The sequence below is a fragment of the Lonchura striata genome, chromosome 1 (assembly GCF_046129695.1).
Source record: "Lonchura striata isolate bLonStr1 chromosome 1, bLonStr1.mat, whole genome shotgun sequence".
In the NCBI taxonomy this organism is placed as follows: domain Eukaryota; kingdom Metazoa; phylum Chordata; class Aves; order Passeriformes; family Estrildidae; genus Lonchura; species Lonchura striata.
In genome coordinates this window covers 151,930,605-151,955,003 of record NC_134603.1, presented here as the reverse complement: position 1 = coordinate 151,955,003, position 24,399 = coordinate 151,930,605, and the positions used below count along the sequence as shown (strand labels likewise).

Below are 24,399 nucleotides of genomic sequence, written 5' to 3'. Positions count from 1 at the left end.
CTCAAACTTTCTGTGCTTGTATGAATCATACAAAGAGACTACTGGAGAGGTCAGTGCACAGATTTCTGGATTAGATTTACAGATACATCAACTGATGGCAATGATTTGTTGGTTTCAAATTCTTGTTCCATTCCATCTTGAAACTATCTGGGATCTTGTGTCCAGCTTGTAATTTTAGCCAATTTGAGACACAGTATCTTAATAATACAGATGCATTGTTGTGAGAAAGAGATTTTTGGTGATCTTAATTTCAGGTGTCACAGCAGGGTTTCCATGGTCAGCAAGTTATTGAGGGAAAGTCTCAGTCACACAGGAAAAGGATGGAGGTGGCTGGATGGAACCTGAGGATGAGAGGATCATGCAGCGTGCATGAGTTGTCAGATGCTTTGATGTCTTTCATGACTTCATTTCTGATCTGTAATTTAAAGCAGCATCAAATGTTTTATGGCACAGTTACAAGATACATTTGATTATGCAAAAATCTGGGTTTTGCAGCTCTTGACATCTGTACACTCTTAGTCATTAAACTAATGGTGGTGTGCTAATGCTACCAACAAGAAATATTTGTCTTGTGCTCTGGCAATAAAAAGGAAAAAGAAAAGTGCTGTACTTTGCAGTTAATGGAGGAAACAGATCCACGTCAAGAGCATGGTGAATAAATTAACAGTAATTTGTGTAATGAATTTAATTTTAGTAATTTATATTATGAACATTATCTTTTTGTTGTGAAACGACAGCTTTTTTATTTCCTCAATTTTCCTCCTCCTATTTCCGCAGGAATAATGAATGAAAGAGGGAAGAAGAGAGTGTTGTAAATCTGGGGCTGGTTTTCTGCCCTCTCCCCACTCTAAGAAACTGTCTTCCTAATGGGAGAAAGGAAATTTTCCACAGTAGCACAAGAGAAGTAACTTGTCTAAGTGTTTTGTGGTTGGCTGCAAGTCCTAAGCAGATGAAGATAAAAAGTCTTGTTCTCTGAGCTCTCACTTTTTGGATTTTAAACATTACAGTGTCCAGGCAGAGTGCAATTCTTTTTCCTGTGTTGAGGTCTGTGTTAATCCCCTGTGCCCCATTTTTTTCACAGGGACAGATGGATGGAGAAGATACAGCAGAATAAATACATGCAGGTAGGGATCTTCATTGCATTTAGTGGCATTAGCTGGTACAGCATTGTAAATGTAGCAGCTATAGCGCCTTTATCATGTGATGCTTGAGTGATCTTTAAAATTCTGCTCTCTTAATTGAACTTGTCTTGACAACATAATTTTGCTTTCTAGAAAAATAACTTACACTGGAACTTAAAATGTTTGGTTGCTGCTTGCACCACAGAGCACTTAGAGTTTTATTTCTTTTAAAACCATCTGCAGTTGTACGTATCCAGAAAAATATTTAATCACTGTTTGTTCTTTGTGTGCATTAGTGCTGCCTGGCTTTTAAGGACAGCATAGTTCCTTCAGTAGAGTTCTTCCAGCAAAACCCAGAGTTACTCTCTTATCATCAGGAAAGATGATCGGAAAGATTTATATTCTACTTAATAAAGAAGAAAAGAAATCTCATACAGTAATGGGTTCTGTTGATGTAATTAAGAGAAATAACAGTACTTAGCATTAGGGCTTACCATGTATGTGGATGTGTGTTACTGTCCAGTACCTGTTGCAGCAGGCTTTATATATCACTTTTTAAAAAATAAGTAATTTCAGATATGAGGATAAATGCTGTGATTTTCATTTTCCTCAAACAAAAGTTTGTATGTTTTACTGGATTATGGCATGATAGTGAATGTATTTTGAGGTCTGGTCTTGTGCATAACAGATAGTATATTTGAATTTCAGATTTTGTCTGTGTAAGTATAGCAAATATACATCAGAGCCTGGGAATAATAAAAAGCAGAAATTAACAAATTAAAAATAGTAATATATACTCTAATTTCTAACCAAAAGCTTTTAAAGAAAGGCAAATTTTGTGCCAATATTTAATGCATTTCTGCATGGTTAAAATTTTGGAATGAAATGTGAAATAGGAAACCTTTTGTTTTCTTACCATTTTACGCATACATTTCCAATTGAACAAAAAACCATCTTTGCTTTTAATAAATGTAGCTATAATTTCAGCAGAAAGAAAATAATTAATTAATACTTAGGTGATTATTCTTCAAAAGTTTCACCCAAGTACTTTTCCCTTTCTTTCAGTGTTGTCAGTGAGAGCACAAAATTTCATTTGCTGTTTTCAGAAATGCAACCAAGCTCCTCCCTCCATCCCTCCCACAAGCATCACACTACAAAGAAAACTTTCTGCATGGGAGCTGGCTCAGGAGAAATGCTGCTGTTTAGAATGGAAAGGTGAAGGTGAGAAAACCAAAACTTTCTATCTCCTTGGAGATAACAGCCAGCCAACATTACCTTCAGAAATTTGTTTGAAGGCTTTTCTAGTTTGCAGGGGATATTGTAAGTATTTTGGTTTTGCTAAATATTTGTATACTAGAGAAAACTCAATTCCTGATAATCTTAATTTAATTCTAGGTCTATTTGATCGAAATATTTGGGGATATATGTATACAAGTGTGTGTGTCTGTATATAAATAAAATATGTTTCCAAGTATTAGATGTGGTTTTATTTTAGGTGCAGGGAGCATCTATGTAAGAAAATCTGTCAGTAATGTAAAACCACTACATTGCTGTAAACATGTAGCTCTTTCTATAATTTAATAACTGTGTCAGTGAAACATTTTGCTGAACAGTGATGTATTTGTCATATTAATTACTATTAATTATTGTCATATTAATTATTATAATATTAATTACTGACTGCTCTGTTTTGTTATATCACCTCATACAGAATATTCATCAAATTTGCTTTAGTATTAAGCAAACTAATCTTAGTTATACTGAACTTGACATACTAAAATTTCTTTACCTACACAACTCTGGAATGTTTTTCTCACAAAAATACTGGTAAGTGATTTTTTTTCAGGATGTTTAAGTAATGCACAGTCTAGTCCATTGCATAGATTTCTGAATTTGGAAGTAATGAGTGAGTATATTATATTATATTCATATTGTGAATAACTATCTATTACATGTGTTCAAAAATCAAACCAAACAACACCAAAAAAAAAAAAAAACAACAACCAAAAAAGAAAAACAAACAAACAAAAACTCCCTCCCCCCCATAAAACCCCAAGAAACAGCACTGGTAGGAAAAAACAAACAAACAAACAAACAAACAAAAAAAAAAAAAACCAAAAAACTGCACTTGTAGATATTTATCCAACCCATCCAAACACAAACTTTTCCTTGAGATGGAGCTACAAGTGAGAAGTGGAGAAATGGGGACAAAGTGCTGTGTGGAAGAAATGGCCTTGTATTTTAGAAACAGCAGTTGTCCTCTAAAATGTCCAAGCTGGATTTACTAAAGATTAAAATCTGTTAGATCTGTTCACCATCAATGGCAGTTAAATAGAAGAAAATGTTGATCAGAAACAGACATGTTTTTCTGCTTATGGAAACTGAGTAGGTGATAGCAGAAGCTTTTGGCAAGGTACAAAACAGAAAAAAGGGGATTCCTGTCCTGTTCCATAAGGTGTTGCTGTGAGCTGCTTTCTCTTTTTTTTCTTATTTCAGGTGAAGAGGTGAACACTTCTTTATTCTTTATTATTTATTCTTTATTCTTTATTCTTTATTCTTTATTCTTTATTCTTTATTCTTTATTCTTTATTCTTATTCTTTATTCTTTATTCCCATGTGAAAGACTATTCTAAATGCACACTAAAACCAAACTACAGTTGGTTTGCTCTTAATTTTTTTTCCAGATCCAGGTGCTCACAGGAAATATTCAGCTGGCGGCCCTTGACAAAGGAGTTTATATGAGTAGTTTGACACTAAGAATTGGTTATAATCCATGCTAAAACTAGATTGAAACACAAATAAGGACATTTTTATATTTATCTTCGTACTAGTTTTCCATTTTTGAGAAACATCTCATAAATGCTCCTTACTGACTTTTATAGTATTTTGCTGAGCAGTTTTATCAGTTTCAATTCTACTTTTGTGGATTGTTGATTTCTTATCATCAATAGTTTGATGGCTGCATTTAAAAGGAGCTCTGTGCTTTTAGGGAGCTGAAAAGAATTCTGAAATTTATACAAATGGAGCCAAATCAAGGAGTTGTACGTAAGGCTTGCATTTGTATTTTGCTTTTCAGTCTAAAAGTTTAAATTTGTTAGTTATCATCTCTAGTGATTAGTCAGTACCTCAGCAAGCCTTTTGTCTCTGAAACATTTTATTAATAGGCTCATTTTTTGGCATTGCTTTGCTATTCTAGAAAAACTCTTTATCTTAAGAAATTTTAGTAGCAAATTGTACTTTAGTATTGCCCAATGTGTATTTTTATTTATTGACTCTTTGTTCATCCCTTTCTAGTAGCTTGCAGGTCATCTGTTCAGTAAATTTCATCATTATATTTGGAATTCCTTGGGTTTAGACATAAAAATATTCTGTGTAATTTTTGCAGCACCCTTAAGCCAGCTAGACTAAACTCAAACAATGTCTAGCTTTGTACACTGAATACAATTCCTCTCAAGATGAGAAAACTAAGTAATTTCCATTTTAATTAAAAAGAAAAATATTTTAATGCATCCCTGATCCTTGAGAAAGTGGTACTTCAGTAACTGAAGGTACCAGTGCATTTTGTATCTGTTACTGAAGGACTGGTCTCTACTACAGGACCAGAGATATCAAAACCTGTTGTAGGATTTCCAACCCTTAATTTAATTTAAATGTATATTTATTTCATTTGCTATACTGGAAATAACAGATCTGAACTGTAGTCTTGCATCTGCCTCAGCAGCACATTGACATAATACATATTGACCTATAATTTCTTTGCACTAATTTGTAGTAACACACCCAAGTTTCTTCTGAGTTTCTAGAATAAATCTTGTGCTTAGCCTACTACTAAGAAAACTTGTTCTCTATCTTCCCTCCCAGAATCAGTTACCGGGGAAGCTTTTGTGTCCCATGAAAAAATTGAAATTATTTCTCAGAGGAACACTTTACCTCCATGTCTTACCTTAAAAATTCAACTAATTCAGCAGTATATGGTGAGGTGGCTGAGTTGAGCTGAGCTTCAGGAATTCCAAGTAGTCACTTGTCGCTTTCTTTTAAAAGTTTTAAAGTTCTTTTAAAAGAACAGGGCGACAATCACTCTGTCTTTTTAATATCATTTTAGTCCTCTGTATTAGAAGGATTTTTCAGTCACATCTTCTTAGCTTCCTTTTTCCTAACCAAGTCACAATCTATAAATTCTCAGTAGTTGATCCAAGTCCAAGAAGTCTGTTGTTCCTTGTGAACACAGTGTGTTTGGTACAGATCTGCTGAAGAAATCCTCTCATGAATGTCCATGAAAATTTGTCCAATTATGACTTCTGGTTGCAGTGGCTGAAGGGAATGTGTTGCATCTTTTTGCTCTTCATCAATACTTCTCTTTTTTTTTTTTTTAATTTAGCTGTGAAATCCTTAATACAAAAATGATGTTTGCGTTTGCTAAAACCATTTTCTTTTCTTTATTTATTTCAGTTGACGTAGTTCCCTAAAAGCTGAGTTTCTCTGTTGTCCTTAAAACCAATTTGAAGATAAAATGGATCTTCTTAGAATTATTAAAAATTTAAAAAAAAAATAACATCTTGATTTTCAATTTATCTTTTGAGCTTTTGATTGGAAATGGGTCTGTGTGGTCTTTTGATTGGAAATGGGTCTGTGTGGTTTGGCCAAAATTCTTTGGTTATGTACTTCCATTTTGTTACCATGGTAAACTCTGATCTCTGAGTTGTGGTTCCTGATCAGATCTGAACATGCTTGGAAAGTCCCAGAGGAGAAAAAAACCCCCTCCCAAATCCCATGAATCGCAACAAAATTACTGCAGAATCATTCTTGCTTGCATATTCTTTTAAAATAAATATATCTGCATCTGAAGATGAGGGCTGTAATTGCAAGAGAGTATTGATTCTCTGACATGGTCCACATGTGAGCTCACAAGAAGTAGCACGGCTGGACCTCAGCACTCAAAAATGCAGAGTGTTTTAAAAACTTGGCAGTGACCAAAAGCGTTTATTAAATGGAAGTAATGGGTTTTGACATGAATCACAAAGGACAAATCACCCTGTAATGGGTCAAAATTTTCTTCATCTTCTGTGGATGAAAAATGTTGTCATGTAATTTGCTGTCATCTACAGTATTGTGGTAAATTCAGGCATTAGTAACTGAATACTTACAGTGATTTGCCTTGTCACCTCAGTGCTTCTCATTGCCACCCTTGCCCTTTGTCAGGGATTTAAGCTTCAAGCAGAATAATTGAAAATACAACTGGACAAAGCCTTGAGCCGAGCTCAGTGTTGGCCTTGCTCTGTGGAGGGGATGGATCTGATAAGCCTTAGAGATGGGACATGTGGAACTAAATTCTGTTTTCAGGAAGTACAGAGGAGCAGGCTGCTGATACTTTAATCTAAAGTGAGAAACAATTAGATGATTGTCAGAGTTTTGACAGAGGTGTGACTTTGACACTTCCAAGCTGGAAAGGCAAAGGTGAAAAGTATCTCTTCTGTAACCTGAATCACACAGGGTAGATCCAGATGAAATAGTCAATCTTCATTGTCTCTGTTTTTCATTACTCATTCTTCTAAATCAATGTACTTCTAGTTACTTTTGTCTTATATCCTGGTGCCTTAAACGAAGCAGGACCAGCTGGTCAGAAGAGGTGATTGTCATGCTGTGTCCAGTGCTGATGTGGCCTCATCCAGGGCACTGTGGGCAGTTCTGGGCCCTGCAATTTAGGAAGGATGAGAAGGTCCTTGAGTGTGTCCAGAGCAGGGCACCAAAGCTGGTGAAAGGGCTGGAATGAATGCCCTGAGAGGAGCTGCTGAGGGCTTTGGGCTTTGTCTGCTTTGGGGAAAAGGAGGCTGAGTATTGTAAATGCAGGCAAACCCAGTGGGAAGAAATGATGATGTCTGACTCAATTCAGAAGGCTGAATTATTTCTTTATTATAACTATGCTAAAATACATTAATATACTATATAAAAGGAGGATACTAAAACTACATACTACTTTCTCTGACTCTAACACAACTCGTGACCCTCTGCTCTGTGAAGAGAGCCCTACGTGGGTTGGATTGGCCATCAGGCTCAAACAGTCCTCACCAGAATCCAATCAAGCAATCACCCCAGGTAAACAATTCTCCAAATACATTCCACCTAGGAAAAACAAGGAGCAGAAATAGAAATTGTTTTCTCTTTCATTTCTCTCTCTGCACCTCTATGAAAAATCCTGAGAGGGAGAGAAATGTGCTTGCCACAGCTGAGGGGTGACCTCATTGCTGTCAGTGACCTCATCTACAGCTTCCTGAGGAAGGGAAGTGGAGAATGAGGTGCTCAGCTCTTCTCCTTGGGATCCAGTGATAGGACATGTGGGAATGGTCCAAAGCCACACTGCAGGAGGTTTATATGAGACATGAGGAAATGTTTCTTTGCCAAAAGGGTGGTCAAACACTGGAACGGGCTTCTTAGGTGGATGCTTGATGCCCTAGCCTTGTCAGTGTTTAAGAGTTAAGCACTTGTCAGTGTTACAATGGTCAGCCCTGAACTGGTCAGGCAGTTGGGTTGGATGGTTGTTGTAGAGTCTTTTCAATTGAAATAGTCTATTCATAGTCTATTCTATTTTATTCTATTTTGACACAGAGTTTCAGAGAAGTAAAAAAATCATTTATCTAATAGATATTAAAGCTGTGTGTTATTTCTGGTATTCTGTAACTCTCAAGAGCTTTCTTTCTTAAGTTACCTCTAGTACTGGAGACAAACAGTCAGAAAGAAAAATGGATCCCTTGTTTTGGCCATCAGAAACTAACAGATTTCGACGATTCACCCCTGAATCCTTGGCAGCAATTGAGGAAAGGATTGCCAACAAAAAAAAGAAGCAAGTCAAAGTTAAAGAGAAGAATAAGGAGCAAGGAGCTGAAGAAGATAAAATTACTCCTCAGCTGGACCTGAAAATTTTCAAAACGTTGCCATCTCTGTATGGGGACATTCCTGAAGAGCTGGTTGGGGAACCCCTGGAGGATTTTGATCCATACTACAGTGATCACAAGGTTAAAACTTCCCAAAGCTTTTTTTTTTAAATTTTTGCCTGCTGAGCTCTTAAGAGATAATAAAAGCTCTATTCAGGAGGTCCTGGGGTTTGATTGCTCTGTAGACAGAGCTTTGAACATTACTGACAACTTTTGGGGGGGAGGTCTAAGGTATGTTCTGCATTATGGAATTAAGAGGTATTTTAAGTTCCAGTCAAGAATCAAAATTAATTATGAAAACATATGTGATTGGTGCACTTTAATAGTAAATATATTCTGGGATTACTGATGCTTTGTTTTCCAGAGAGGTTTCTCTGATGCCTGTGGGGCTGAGCTCCCTGTTGTATAAACAGTGCCTGTCCAACAGTCAGTCACACTGGAATTGCAAATGCTTTCACTGAATTACAAATACTATACAAATTAAGGGAGGCACATCTGAGATATTTCCATTATTTTGTGTAGCAAGCCTATGTATTTTCATTGTCTTAATTTGCTGTAACTTTGTCTCACTGGCTTTGTTTATTGTTCCATATTTATATTGCACATACTTCATGTTATTCCAAAGTGGTTGGTGGTGCTGTCTATAACAGTGTATAAAGTAGATAGTCTAGGAATCCCTTCTAAATTAAATACTTCCATTAAATTACTGTCAAGAGTTGATCTGAAGAGCAGAAGGTTCCATCCAGTCCTAGCTGCTCTTTTAATGTATGCCAACAATGTATTGGAGTGTAATAATTTTATCAGAGAACATGCTTTAGACTTTGATCTCCCAGATACCTTTTTCTCAAAGTCATCAAAGTGATACTATTGATGAAGCAGAACTAAAGTTGATTGAGTTGAAGAAATTTATATTAAAGTTAGGAAACTGTGTTTTTCATTCAAGAGATTTCATTTTTACTATATGGAAAAAGTGCTGAGCTGCAAGGACCTTAAGGTAACATAGAGGGAATTTACAGTGTTATGTAACAATAGAGATATATTTCAAAATTAAAAATTTGCTTTGACTATCCAGGATTTTGGCAGTGCTACACAATTTGCACCTTGTAAATGATCTCTTGTAGCCTGTAATGCTAAGAGGTATTAAGACCATTGTTACAGTCCCAGAGTAGCAATTTAATTACTTTGACCAAATGAATATGATTACTTGCTCTTCATATTCATTCCCATTATGGCTTCTTCCTCTCAGGCAACGATGAAGTTTAATAGAGCTGCTGTTTTTCCTTCAAAATGTGTATAATCAGGTCACAGCTCCAAATAAAAATAAAGGAAATCTGTACTCCTAACTGCAGTTAGATATAGCTCTAGATGCAGACTTGAAAAACTGAACATGTATTTTTGCAGAAATTTTCAATTCATTCAAATGTTTTGTGTACTATGAATCCTTTTTTTTTTTATAGACTTTTATGGTGTTAAATAAAAGGAGGACTATTTTCCGGTTTAGTGCCACACCTGCCTTGTTTATATTTGATCCTTTTAATCCTGTCAGAAAAAAAGCAATTAAAATTCTGATCCATTCATATCCTTTCATTGTTTTCCCTGATGTGAATCTTAAAATATTCTGTGCCATTTTCTGTCATTCTGTTTCTGCTTTTTATGCTTTATTTAGAATTATTGATTAGTAGAAACAGGTCTTTTTAGGTGAATGTCTGAACATGTCAAACATGTTATGTTCCACTAGTGTCCTAAGTTCCAAAACCATCTCCACATGCTGATAATTAATTTTTATATTTAAAACATTAATTTTACCCAGCTGAGAAGATTTGGTCTTGATGGGGGATTCTTGGGTTGGTCCTGTGCAAGGATAGCATTGGATTTTGATGATCCATGTGGGTCCCTTCCAAGTCAGGATAATTTATGATTCTGTTATAAGTTTCCTTGGAAAACCCATGAAAAGTTCTGAGCATGTTCAAATGAAAAGTTATTGTTTGAATGCTTGCATGGTTTTGTGTGTGGAAATCAGCAACTTGCATGAGCTTCGTTTTGTATATTCTAGAGGTTTTTTCCTTGACTTACTATTCACAGTGTTTCTTGGCATTATTACATTTACTGTGTTACTCAATTGTATGGCTATGACTATCCCTCACCTTCTTGCAGAAGTCTACTGGACTGAGTAAGTACCTCACTGGCCATGTTCTTACTATTTTTCCAAGGATACTAACATGCAGGACTGAAAAATGTAAATAATGTGATGGTCTAATTCTGGAGCTTGAAAATTCTCAGCTAGACAGACCCCTGAGGAAGGCTGAGGATTGTTATTATATCAGCCAGTCTTTTGTGGAGATTCAGTGCCTTTTCTTAGGGGCTCTCACCATATGCCCTTTTTTCTGTTTTGCCTAATTTTGCCATCTGGTGTAACATAGGAGGTTGGCCTATTTTTCCTTTTGAGGATTAAATCATTCTGAGAGATTGTGCAGCAGGATTTTAACTTAATATCTCTCACTCTACAGCAATAACCTGAATGACTGTTGTAGTTGCCTCATACAAAAGCTATAAATGAATAAATATTCATTCTGTGCTTTCCTCTGTTTCCTGGTGACTCTCCTGAGTCAGTTGTTCCCACTAGGAAGATATTTATTTGTAATGTTTTGCTTCCTTTGGTACTTGTGCACTGTATCCAGTGTAACTTGAATTCATATTCCAGAATTAAATCTAGAAAATGTGCCTGGAGCCTCCGAAGTTCTATAATTTTAATTCCTTTTATTTGGGGTAAGCACAGTGATAACTAAATTTTCTATAGAATTTCTTTCAGTTATTTGTCAGAATAAATATATAAAATGTGCAAACTTTACAGGCTGAAATAAATCTTTGTTGTTATTGTTCTGTCAGAATAGTGAGGCTTTGAAATTTTCCAGCTTGCTTTAGAACATAAACACAGTCTTTAAAATGTTTTCCTAAGGAAATGTGAGCTGTCTTTCATCCAGAAATAGCATCATATGCTAATGTGAATGTTTGTGTTTGTAGATTTATATGGAAAATGTACTAAAATTCAGGAAGATATCTTGTCCCCATGGTGCTTCTGAATGTAATGCAACCTATCCCATTTTGCTTCACATTTTCTACCTTTATCTCCATGCAGGAACTAAATCAGGGAAAAGATAGAAATGTGCCTGAATGTGTATCAGTCTCATGGCTATTTTTATTTCTGTAACTTTAATATACACTTTCCTCCTCAGGCATGTTTTCACTTTTATATATACCATTGAAATATTGATTAAAGTAGTAGCAAGAGGATTTGTTTGGAGTGAATTTACTTTTCTTCGAGATCCATGGAACTGCTTGGATTTTTTTATCATTATTGTAATGTAAGTAAAATCAGTTTTTCTTTTACACTCAGGGGAAAAAAACACGCAGAAAATAACATTTGATGTTGCTGAAATTCCTTACAGTTGTTGGCATCCTCCCTGCTAAACTGTGCTTGAATCACATTTTGCATGTCTGCAATGAGAAAAACAAATTTTAAAGTAAGACCTAAATTAAAAGCTCATCATAGAACTGTGTGATTGTTCTCAATTTAGTCTATATTTGGATTTTGTGAAGAGGTAATTGCATAAACAGCCCAAACCAAACCTGCCTCTTTATGGTGTCTTAGCTGTACTCTGGGTCAGATGAAACTCATTTGAGAAGGGTCCAAAATGGGTCACAAGGTATTGAGTGACTTGGCGGCAAATAACTGATGAAATCCCAGTGTCAAATGATGCTCAAGGAAGAACACACTTTGCTTTACACACAAATTCCTGGGCTCTGGAATGGCCTCCACTTGTTGGGAACATGACGTTGGAGTTTAAACAGACGGTTTTGTAAAAGCTCCACTCCAGCACGCAGTCACAGTCAGAGAGGGAGGTAGAAAATGAAGGCATCATGGGTAAGAAGCAAAGAAGCAGAACACACATTATTTCTCTGTGTAGCCTCTATTTTAATTCAGGACTTTGTGTAGTTTTGCTCCACACATGTCAAAAGATGTCAGAATTAAAAAAGATGCAGTGAATATGTATATCTGTAATTCCACATACCAAAAAACTAAACAGAGTAAAACTCGCATGAAAAGACAATTGCAGAGCAGGAACAAAATTGAAGTGTATGGCAGAGACAAAAAGAGAACAAATAATATTTTTCTTCCTACAATGAGAGCTAAAGGCACCAAATGAAGCTGTCAGGTGGCAGAATAAAAAGGAAGAGAGTAGTTTGTAACATTATATGTAGGTTTTTTCCTCATTTGTAAATAATAGATTATATGTACGCAGGTGTCATCACACACATCTATATGTATATGAACAATTATTCTTATGGGCAATCATGAACTGCTAAGGAGCTTGAATATTGTTGATCAGCAGCATCTATCACTAGGTGGCTCCTGATAATTACAACTATCACAAGGCAGTCCAAGAGCTGAATGAAAAAATTAATTTATGGTCCTTTTTCCCTACCTGCACCCCAAAAATTATTTAGTGTTCAACTTTACAATATAACAACTCCACCTGTTTTTTCCATGTCTTATAGTACAATAATAATAATTAAAAAAAAAAAAACTATTTAGAAATTACTTAAACTTAACTGCTAAGTCAAGTGTAATTATTGCTTAGGGTACTTAATAACTACTCAGTCTTACAGACTAGACAAAGCCAATGTGCTCTGATCTGCTGCTGACAAAGTCATGCTTTGAGGGGAAAGTTGCCTTTTCAACCATTGTCTCGAATTTTGTTATTGAGACTTTACATTTAAGGAATTCTGTTACTAGTTATGACCTTGTCATAACTCAATGAGTCACAATTCATGTCCTTTCTGACATGAAAGAAGTCTTAAAAAACTTGGGGTAACCTGTTAACATGCTGTATAGAATATGCAATGCTTTAAAATACTGATTTGATGAAATTTTCTAATTGTTGAAATGTTAAAATTGAAACAAGTTGCAACACTCAAGTTCTCACTGACTGTTAAAGGTTAGAAAGACCCATGTGGTACAGAATAAACATGTTATAAATCTACTGTTGCTCAACTTCCTTCTCCTGAATTGTGTATTTTGTTCTGAGATAGCTGCAACGTGTACTTTCATGAGATAAGTCACACTGCAAGAGTGTGGTTATGACATTGGCAGTTTTATATTTATTTGACATTTTGATAGATAAACTCTTCCAAATTTAAAGCGTCCAAATCCACACTAAGTAGTAGCTTACTGTATTTCTTTTCAGAGGCACTGCTTTAAAGCTCCTTTACTTTATATCCATGCCTAGAAATGGACTTAGATTCCTAATTTTAGGCATGTATCTTAGGACATATTTGACTTGTTTATTTTTCACAGTGTATTCATTACTGCCTGCTCCATCAGCAAATGCTTTGAAAAGGTCCCTCTTTGTCATTCAGTTCAGTGTGGGTTAATTTTACAGGTACATTACTGCATTTCATAGTGTTGGCAATGTTTCAATTCTTCGAACTTTCAGAGTACTGAGGACTTTGAAAGCTATTTCAGTAATACCAGGTAAGGAACAGCACATCTTACTGATTATCTCTCTTCTTGACCAGAATTCTAATTCCACTCCTGTTCATGTCTTCTAGTTCTCTGACCACTTTTAGTGACCCCAAGGTGTGACTCTTTTGCATCCTCAGCAGCAACCTAACACAACTTTTTAAATCATCTTTCCTTCAAATGGTTTTGACAAAGGAAAATTTATATTCTGCTTTTTTTTTTTTTTATCCCATCACTGATGTACATTTTTATTTAGCCCAGTGCCTTTGTTTCTTTCATTTGTCTTCCTGGAGCAGCCCACTGTATGTAATATGTTTTCCTAACATAATAGATCTGAACCACCATGTTTCTGGTTTCATATTCTACCTCATTAGCTAAATCTTGTCTGGTTTATTTCCCAGAATGCTGATTTCACAAGTGGAGAGACTTTCATTTGTTTCCTTACTGACCACAGCCACTGTCTAGATTGTGTGTAATACTTTCAACAGTATGTTGCATATGCCATCCAGATATTCAATATTTCTGTAAGTTGTGTCCTTAATTAGGGTACCAAAGAATGGTTTCAGAATCCAACGGCAAAAATGCACTTGAAAATCTATGAATTACTATATATCTCATGGTCATATTATATATTAACTTTATCATTCCACGTAATTGCAAAATATAATTTGATTTTTTGATGAAATTATAGCATTAATGAAACATTGATGGTGTTTAATTTTAGTGTAAAAGCCACACATCAATACTTTTCCTTTGTCTTTAACTTGCAGCTGTCATGTCTTGTCATATAGGAGGATCACAGCATTCCTTTTCTCACTTTCTATGTTATTGGATCTTATTTTCCTAGGTCTAAAAGTCATTGTTAATTCACTTGTTGAGTCTGTTAAGAAGCTCTTGGATGTGCTGATCCTGACTGTATTTTGCTTGAGTGTATTTGCACTAATAGGCCTCCAGCTTTTTATTGGCAATTTACAAGCCAAATGTGTCCTCAATGTAACTCATTACGACGACTCATTATGTAAGGATCCCAAGATACATCTACCAAGTGATACAGGTAAATGTTTTTATTTTCTCCCTTTACATAACCTGTGTATATTCCTATGTATGTATTGATTTTTCACAGGCATATTAATATATAGTTGCATCTATTTCTTCCAGGAAGATTTGTCCTTCCGTTTTCACAAGTAGTAGTTTGAAGTCTCTGGGACAACTGAATATGAAATTAGTGAATCTTGGATTTGGAGAAAGATCAGCAGTCTGTGGGATAGAAGGGACTGAGTTTTCTATAAGCATTTTCTTCTTTATCTGTGCATTGCACAGGGATATTAATTTTAAGGGTACTGCACAGGGAATGATTTTTTCCATCACTTACTCAGTATTTCATGGATTTTGTCCACTTCTCATAGGGATTCTTAATTTCACCAAAGATCAAATAAAACCTTACATTGTTAGTTGTGCAGCAAATTGTAACTATTTATTTTAAATTGCCAGAGAGAGAGATCTGCTGAGAATCAGTTCTGTTGGGAAAGGATCTTTCACAGAGGTTTGATCCTTCTGAATGTTTATGATGTGCAGTAATGTTTGGTTTACTGTCAGAAAGTTGTAGAAACTGAGAACTTCTGATTTTATGATTCTTTGATTTTTTTTTTTCATTAGATCTCTGCTACAGATTGGAAGACTCTTCTGAAATATTGCTGTGTGGGTACAGTGCAGATCCCAGGTTAGTGAACAGAGCAGTTTTTGTACTTAATTTTTTCCTGCAGATGAACTATGGTTTTATTTTTTGGTCTAAAAGAATGGTGATGATTTTTCAGGAGGAAAAAATTCATCAGGGGGTGTGTTATTAAATTAAAAACCACATATTTCACAACAGAAAAGGAATGAAGTACAAAAATGCAGCCAATTTTATACGTATTTTGTTGCTAACCACTGGGAGTACAGTGGTAAGGTACAATGATGTAAATGAGAAGGAGAACTGATCACTAAAGACTTTTTAGATGTTGTCAAATTCTCCTCTCCTCATCTTGGTGAATTATTTAAAAGTAAAGATATTTCCATGTTTCTCCACTCTCTGTATTTGTTTGGACATATCTTACATCAGTGAGAGTTTTTGTCTCGTCCAAACTAAGGTTTCTGTCTAGTTTTCTTTACTAGACAAATGGTTTTCTGGGCTGGTCAGATATGAAACTGCCCTTCTGGCAGGATATTTTGGGGAATAAGGAAACCTCTTTACAGACAAACTGAACAAATCTTTATTTGTCACTGTGTATTAGCTGCTTTCAGATTCAATTGAATCTCCACATAAGTACTGTTTAACATTTCCTTTGTGGTTAGAAAGGGGTGTCCAGAAAACTACACCTGTGAGAAGATTGGGAACAATCCTGACTTTGGTTATACAAGTTTTGACCATTTTGGCTGGGCTTTCCTCTCTGTGTTCCGTCTGATGACCCAGGACTACTGGGAGCGTCTCTACAGACAAGTGGGTACTTTTTTTACCTGCTGGAATGACTTTAGATGTGCAATTCAGAGCTTTATGTCTACTAGAAAAGTCTGTATTGGTTTTAACATTACTGACAACAATTTTCTTCTGAAATCAATGTAAATATTAAAGCAGTAGAGTCAAGTGACTGAGCTGTAACACCTTCTGCAAATGATGTTGGGTGGGAGCAGCCCTGCTGCGAATGCTCATAGTTTTGTTGGAGAACATATTGGGGTCAGTGGTTAAGAGCTAAATAAGAGTTAAATATTTGTATGTAACCACCCAAGCATTGGGATATGGAGCAAATCCAGCCAGGGAGCTCCCTGCTGCTGCAGGGAATGTGAGGATTTGTCACATTCTGTTTGTCTTCCTTTTAAATGCTGAACATTTGGGTTCAACATACACACTTTCATTTTTGACAACACGGTATTAAAAAAAATGGAGACTTTTATGTTTTGATTCTGAGAATTGAATGTAATTCTCAATTCTGTGATTTTTTTTGAAAAAAAATGATGTAAAAATACCTGTAGAGAACTTCTTGGATCCTTCATGTCTATACAGTACCTTTGCCAGACAGGAACAATACTCTCTGCCTTGTTCTGTACCTTTCATATTGCTCCATTTTAAATCTCTTTTCAATCAGCCTTTATTACCTGTGACTTTTTAAAATGGATGCAATGTCTTTTGCCATTTGAGGGTCATGTTACTTTTAGTTTTTAATGTCTCAGAGTTAATTTTGAACTATCTCCTCTACCACCATTAAAAAAAGAATATCATAAGATGATCAGTCTAAATGTTGCCTATTATTCTGTAATTAAAACATCTTTCATGATTGTGTAGATAATCCTAGCTTTCATCTTTATTATTGAGTTTCATTAACTTCTTCCACAGTCACCTGTTTATGTCTTTGCAGATGAGGTTGTTTCTCAAAGCTTAAATGTTGAGGATCATTTGCCTGATTTGCTGGAAGATATTTGACTTAAATTTAAGAATGTGATTTGTTAATTCTTTTCTGCAGTATGTTTTATGCATTTTTATGTATAACTAAGACCAGAAGCAGATCCTACTGTTGTTAATTCAAAACACTGCAGTACATTAACCTTTTGTATTGCACAGGAAAATAAATTGTTTAAAGTTTCTTTTGAAACTGCTTTGTAAATGTTAGTTTGTTAAGAATTTATTACCACCTTTCCCTTTTCCTCATAGACCATCCGTACATCTGGAATGTCCTGCATCTTTTTTTTTATGGCAGTCATCTTCTTCTGCTCATTTTATCTCTTCAATCTGATCTTGGCTGTGGTAACTATGGCATATGAAGAGGAAAACAGAGCTACCCGTGCTGAGACAGAGGCAAAGGAAAAACTGCTTCAGGATGCCAGACAAGTTATAGAGAAGGAACAGGTTTGTAAATTATCATATATAATCTGTAGTTCCTTTTGTTTTCTTCTGTTTGTGAATTAGGGAAATAATGTTTTGAATTAAACATGGGCTTCTTACAATATTTTCTGACACTTCATTTCTCTTTATGTCTTTACAAATGCATATAAACATGTGTATATATATATATATATATATATATGTTTAAATACATAAACCTTCCTGTGATACAAAAACCCATGAATCCAAGTTAAAACTTACTAAGTTTTAGGATTTGCAGACCTAACATTGTACAGGAATGGCTTTCTGACAAGAAAATAACTTTCATGGTATTGCATGAGTGCTGCACTCCTTAGTTTGCCCTATTCTTGTACAATATCTTTATTACTGTGCCCAAAAATTCCTTTCTCTGGGTATCTCTTACTGATATTACTGCAGGAAGGAAGCATAAGTGGATACATTTTATCTTCTCCCTTAAATAAAAGATATCTCTGATTTACTGCTAGCAGTCAGAAAAGTCAGACTTGTAAGAAGACAAAGAAATATTCTATAGTAACTATCAAATTTCATCATTGAAGTGTTAGGCATCACCATTTTATCAAGTTCCTCCTCTACAGTTGTTGACAGCTCTGTAATATTTCTGTGCTTGGCATTCCACCTGGCCAGGTTTTGCTTAGGCTTTTCTTCCTTCTGTTTTTCTTTCTTCTTCTTTCTATTTTTCTTTCAACAGGATTAGGATTTAGGAAAATTTAACATTTTAGCATTTTTTTTTTTGAGCCCTTAGTCTTCTGCTGTCTTGGACTCAAGGCATTTTTCAAATCAAGAAAAGCAAAATGAAAGCATAAGCCATAATACTTTGTAAATCAGATACAAAATATGATATTTAAAGTGACAAAGGCAGACTTTATTTAGAGTAGCTCACAGGTAACCCAGCTTGGTCTTTCAGAATTGTGAATAGCATTTTGTACTCCTGTCTTTTGATGGAAGTCTAACATTTGAAACCTAGGAATTGTCAGTGCAAATAATTCAGATAGATAATAATTGCAGGTATATGATCCTAGTCCATTCTTCTAGAATTAACAGACAGATGTTTTGCTTTTCCTGTAACAGATGTTGGCTATGGAAGAAAGCAGTAAGGCCTTGCATGCTGGGCCTGAAATGTCAGTTGCTGACTTGAAAAATTCAGAAGGAAAAGAGAGTAATAAAGGAACACCTACTTCAAGGCAAAGCTTAATTTCAGATAGCCAGGAAAAGGAGGAGCAAATATTTCGTTCTCAGCCTGATCGCTGCCACAAGAAGCTTGTGAGTATTTGAAATAGAAAATGCATTCATTAGATTTGCATATGATATGACAATTCAAGGATGAGATTTTGGGACCAGAGGGAGTCAGCATTAGCTGCGCCTGAAGGGGAAGTTGGAAGTGGCTGTCAGTGGTACACTTATGGCACATCATAGACCTGTGCTCTGAGAGCTGTGGTAAGATCTGTCAGCATCTCTGTTTTTACTACAGAAATAAATGTATAAAATTCTTAAGGTTTTAGAGTTTCCTTAAAGGCCTAATTATTTTTTTAAATTTTTATTTTTTAAATTATTATTCTTTTCTACAGACAGCTCATTCTCTGACCTAAATACTTAGGATAGAGTTTAGTTCCATGCCATATGAAGAGTTCTGACCTTAGGGGTGTGATTCTCTTGCTCACTTTAAGCATCTGGTGCCAGTTTAGATGCTCTTGCATGTGGTGGATGTTCTAGAGATCTTTGATATCTGTGGCACATCTTCCAGCACTTTGTGGATATCTCATAAACCCTGCAGCATCTCAAATGTTGCTAAATTCCTATATTTAGGCAACTAGATTGTGTCCAGGGTTTGAATTTTTGGGGGTTTTAAGGTTTCTACATGTGTTTTAGGTTCTAAACTCATAGAGTCAAGTGGAGATTTAATTTTTCAGGTCACAAATTGATGTCTAGTGACATTTGAGCTTTTCTAGTGTCTTACTTGGCTTTCACCTCCTCTCTGGAAGGACACAGTGTGCCATGTCTGCTACTGTGGATGTCTCAACTACCAAATATCTCAATAGTCCATCTCAAATGGTTTCAGAAACATTTATTTATATGAATCAAACTTACAAGAAACATATGTATCCCATTTACTGGGATTTTAAGTGAATTGCACACATGGATAAATTAAAGAAGGATATCTAAAATATTAGGCTGAATCTCACACATATTGTTCCTCATCTTTATAGCAGTGATTTTTGGCTCCTCTGCTGACCACTCATTTTTAAGTCCATTAAGAAACTTCTATTAAGACTCATTATTCTTTCTTTGTTTATTTTTTGAGATGTTTTTCCATAGTACCTTTGCTGCTGACAAAATGCTGTATCTTCTAGAAGACCATCCCAACTTTAATCTTTCTCTGGCTCTTTGTCAACATCTTCACTTAGATACTTATATTTAGATATTTTAATCTTGAGCTGAAACTTTCAATATAATTCTCAGGCAATTATCCATATTACTTAATTATTTTCAACAATATCTAAAAAAAAAGCTTCTAATGCCCTTATACTGGTTTCATCCTGTGATAGATTCTCTTTTGCTTCTGAGAGAACATCAGAATTGTTCCACCCATCTCACTGAAAATGAAAATTTTCCCATAGCAGAGCTAAGAGAAATAATGTTCCAACTCCCTTGTGTTTGAAAAATATCCTTGAAGGGGAGTCTTTCTCAGACATATAATCCTAGCTAAATAATCCTAGCTAAAATTGATTATATTCTCATTCTGACAGTCATCATGGTCAGAATTTCTTCTAAATTCCATAATCCTAGCTATAATAAATTCAGTATTTGAGCTGAAGGAATCCAAATCACCCACTTGGTGGCCACCTGTCATCTACTTGAGTAAAGCATTTGCTTCTTGTAGTGTCTTTAATGTTTCCCCTGCTGTGTTAAGAATATAATTCAATTTTGTGACCTAGTTTGGTTCTGCTGCACTTAAAGGAAGTGCTGTGCCACAGCCCATGGTAGTGTTTTATTGTACCTATTCAGAAAAAAAATATATTTTCATAATAGGTGTCATATCTTCTGTATATAAATAATTTTTTATGGCTGATTATTCCTATTTAACTTCATTCTTCTAAGTCTGTGACTGTTTTGCAGGAGATGTCTGAGTCAGGAGATAAATTTGGATTATTTGCTAGACCTTACTTCTGCAAGGCTACAAAGTCTGCACTGGTGGATGCCAAATGTAATCTGGATTTTTATATCTCAGAAATAACATCTTCAGACCTTTCCAAGGTCCCTTCCCCTCTCTGTGTCCAGCGAATGACAAAGTTCTGAAGATCTCTAGGAAAACCTAAAGCAAGATCCAAGCAGTGTGAGCTGCTCCAATGCAGATTTTTACCTTTAGTCAAATAAGAATAATCTACAACAAAGGTGGCAGTTTATTTCATGTTGTGACAACTACTGGTCATACAAGCTCTGCTGCAGCTGAGGACTCCTCAGACAATGTCCTCTCTACTTTCATCATAAAAAGAGGCTGAAGCATATTGGGTAGAAGATTTTTGGTAGGACAGAATGAGTTTATAAACATTATTTCTCTAGTGCACCATCCCTATTTTAAATCCCAGTTTGTCAGAGGACTTCTCATGCCCAGTTATTTCCTTCAGCTAAAGATCAATGAACAGCAGTAACCAGTTCAGTGTGGGTAAATGTCCTTGTCCTTTCCAAAAACACAACTCTGGGGGTTCCTTAACACCTGTGAATTTCAACAAGAAGGCTGAGAACTTCAGTCAGGCTGGCACACAAATTATTCTGGGTTTCTGTTTTCTGAGACACCAAATCTTAGAGAAAGGAATGAAGGGTGACTTTCACTGGCCATGATTAGAAGAGTCTTTGGAGCCTTTTGGATTCAGAAAAAATAAAAAAAACAAAAAACAAACAAACAAACAAACAAAAAAAACCAGAGGGGAAAATGAGCATTTTAGAACTGTATTATAAATTCATTTTATAGGTCTGTTCTCTGACAGCTCTATCAGCTGAGTTTTGCTTAGATTTTCATTAAAATATCAATGACAAAGATAAATAATTATTATTAAATCTTTAAGGCCAAGGATATCAGTTTCATTCCCTGAATAACAGTTTTACAAAATATGCTAATAAAACTCATACTATCATAAGAGTTTGAGGTAACATTATGATATATTTTTATTCATTTATCCTTCTCAAAAAAAAGGAAATTATGCAAATCCAGTTGTGCTGAGAGGCAATACTGAAGTACAGTGCATTGTGATGTGGTCAGTCTGACCATTGCCAGTCTCTCAGGATCCTTGTCATCTGGTAGTTCTAATTAAAACAAAAGTCCCAATCCTGGTTTTAGGCAGTTCAATATTAGTTGGATCTTGATAGGCTTAATAGGGCTAAAAATCCCAATAATTTGTATTAACTATGTGACTATTTTTTCATTAACTATTGTTATTGTTATTGTTATTTATTGATACATTATTATTTATTGATAATCAGTAGTTCATAGTTAAATAGCCAATAGTTTATTCAAACTGATGGTCAGTGTTGTTTTTGTATGTTGTTTCTATCATTCACTGGAAAGACAGATTGATTATTTTCCCTTGCCCCCTGTTAATGTTTTTATACTTCTTTTTTAAAGGAATTATAACTGCTAATTAAATATCCTCAGAAAGAAAAAAATTATTGAAATATTATACTGATTTTGACAAAATGTCCTTTGCTTTCAAACACCTGATATTTTTATATTTTTATAATTTTTTAATGTTTTTCCAGCAAGTAAAAGCTTCACTATAATGTATATTTCAAAAGTCATATTTATCTCATGCTGGATATAATTTTTATACTGCAAGTATTGTAATATTTTATTGTAATTTTTATATCTTCTTCTTATCTTGTTATATTGTCTTCTGTTGTCTTCCTAACCAAAGAGGCAGATCCTGCTGTCCTATGAGGTCTCAGTGGATGCTATCAATGATCCTGTCCGAAGGCAGAGGTTAATGAGTGCAGCCACAATTCTTACAGATAATTCAAGTAAGTCATTCTTTCCTCTTTTTCCTGTGGTGATTGTGTAACCTCAGAGATCAAACTATCACAAACACCATTATTTTAAAAGCAACTAGGGGAAATTATGCTGCCAAATGTGAATTTCAGTAAGAGAAATATTCTCATAGCTCATGTAACTCACAATTACTAAGGGTAAATTTTGCCTGACCTTTATAAGTTTCTGATTAGTTAGTGCAGAATGAGCTAAACAATTTTTTGCAATGGTGCCATTTTGCTCGTGTCAGATTGACTTTTCAATCTTTTCATTGAAAAATTGTCTTTTTCTTCATTCTGTGATATTCTACAAAGGATTATTCATATGTCACTTTCCCTCTTTGTCTGACAGAATCAAAACTAAACTGTCCTACATTTTGGAAAAATTTCCCTCAAAAGTATCTAATTTGGAATTGTTGTCCATTCTGGAGAGCAGTCAAAAAGAAGATGAAATTGGTAATTTTGAATCCATTTGTTGATCTCTTAATCATGGTTTGCATTATCTTGAATACCTTGTTCCTGGCTATGGAGTACCCTGGCATGCAACCACATTACCAAGAACTGATTTCTCTAAGTGACAAGGTAAGTTAAGTCTGTCTTAGAGTGAAAATGGAGTTATAACCCTGTATTTATACTTGGACACTCCCATAAGGAGACAGACTTTTCCTGTGACTTGTTTTTTCTGAATTTCATTTTTTGTCTTTCCAGGTCTTCACCCTGATTTTTACTGTAGAAATGATCTTGAAAATCATTGCTCTAGATCCTTACTACTATTTCCAGGACAAGTGGAATGTTTTTGATAGTGTGGTAGTTTTGATTGGCCTAGCGAGCTTTGGAACAAATCTGTCTCCTTTCAGGCTGGTAATTATCTATTTTAATTTTTTTTTTTTTAAAAGTACATATGTAGTACAGTGAAATACCCTCATATGATTTTACTGATGAATATGTTAAATCTGTTTTCTTTATTTGTAAGTAGCAAGACAACCTGAGCTCTTAATTGGAGTGATTTTAATTTTATCAAAACAATTAAAAGACTTTCTTGGGGAAAAAAAAATAGTGATAATACTGCATAAAGGCATTATGGTAAGTGTGGGGTCTTTCTTTCTTGTGTGCTGTGCTCTTTAGGCTGTTTTAACTTTTTCTTTCCTTGTGTTTCATTACAGCTCAGGATCTTCAAATTGGCAAAGTCCTGGCCAGCCTTAAATACTCTTATGAAAATAATTCTACACTCATTTGGTGCACTGAGTAACCTCACTCTGGTTTTGGCGATCACTATATTTATTTTTGCTGTAGTAGGAATGCAGATTTTGGGCAATGATTATCACTTAAACTCTGAAAAAATAAACCCCCATGGCGAATTACGCTGGCATATGATAGATTTTAGTCATTCAATCCTCATTATATTCCGAATATTATGTGGAGAATGGATTGAAACTATGTGGGAATGCATGGAAGTGGCTGGAAAAAGGAAATGTCTCATCATTTTCTTGCTTGTCCTGGTGTTAGGAAATCTGGTGGTGAGTTTCAAGTCAATTTTCAGTCCCTACTGAATGCATCCAGTTACTTTTTTCGTTGGAGGAAAAACCTTACTGTTTGAAAAGTATTCACTTTATTCTCTTTTCTGGGTGTCACTTGAAATATGGTTTTGTTCTGTCTCCTTTTTTTCCCTTTTCCCTTTTCTTTCTCTTTTTCACACAAGACATAGAAGCAAAATAAATTTATTCCTTCTAGCCAGGAAAGTTTAGAAGTGCAGAGCATATCATAATTTGGTGTCAGATGTCTTCATCTTTTGTGTTGGTGGGACCAAATAACCAAAGTGTTGAGTGCCTTTAATGCTTGACATGTTGCCCCTATGTAATCAAAATTTACAGAACCCAGATTTTTATTCTAGATCTAATGTAAATTTACTGGCAG

At 35.1% G+C, this 24,399-nt stretch overlaps 1 protein-coding gene across 1 annotated transcript in view; it reads left to right on the top strand.

Moving 5' to 3' along the window:
• Positions 1-7,858: 7,858 nt before the first annotated feature.
• LOC110484531 (sodium channel protein type 5 subunit alpha-like) overlaps positions 7,859-24,399 on the top strand; it is a 31,470-nt gene continuing 14,929 nt past the window's right edge. Inside the window, exons 1-14 of the mRNA XM_077781332.1 lie at positions 7,859-8,131; positions 9,508-9,626; positions 10,131-10,220; positions 11,284-11,412; positions 13,492-13,583; positions 14,419-14,661; positions 15,228-15,291; positions 15,906-16,050; positions 17,257-17,451; positions 18,538-18,729; positions 22,377-22,479; positions 22,838-23,067; positions 23,194-23,346; positions 23,649-24,002. Coding sequence (XP_077637458.1) covers positions 7,859-8,131; positions 9,508-9,626; positions 10,131-10,220; positions 11,284-11,412; positions 13,492-13,583; positions 14,419-14,661; positions 15,228-15,291; positions 15,906-16,050; positions 17,257-17,451; positions 18,538-18,729; positions 22,377-22,479; positions 22,838-23,067; positions 23,194-23,346; positions 23,649-24,002 — 2,382 coding nt within the window. The remainder of the gene's footprint in view (positions 8,132-9,507; positions 9,627-10,130; positions 10,221-11,283; positions 11,413-13,491; positions 13,584-14,418; positions 14,662-15,227; positions 15,292-15,905; positions 16,051-17,256; positions 17,452-18,537; positions 18,730-22,376; positions 22,480-22,837; positions 23,068-23,193; positions 23,347-23,648; positions 24,003-24,399) is intronic.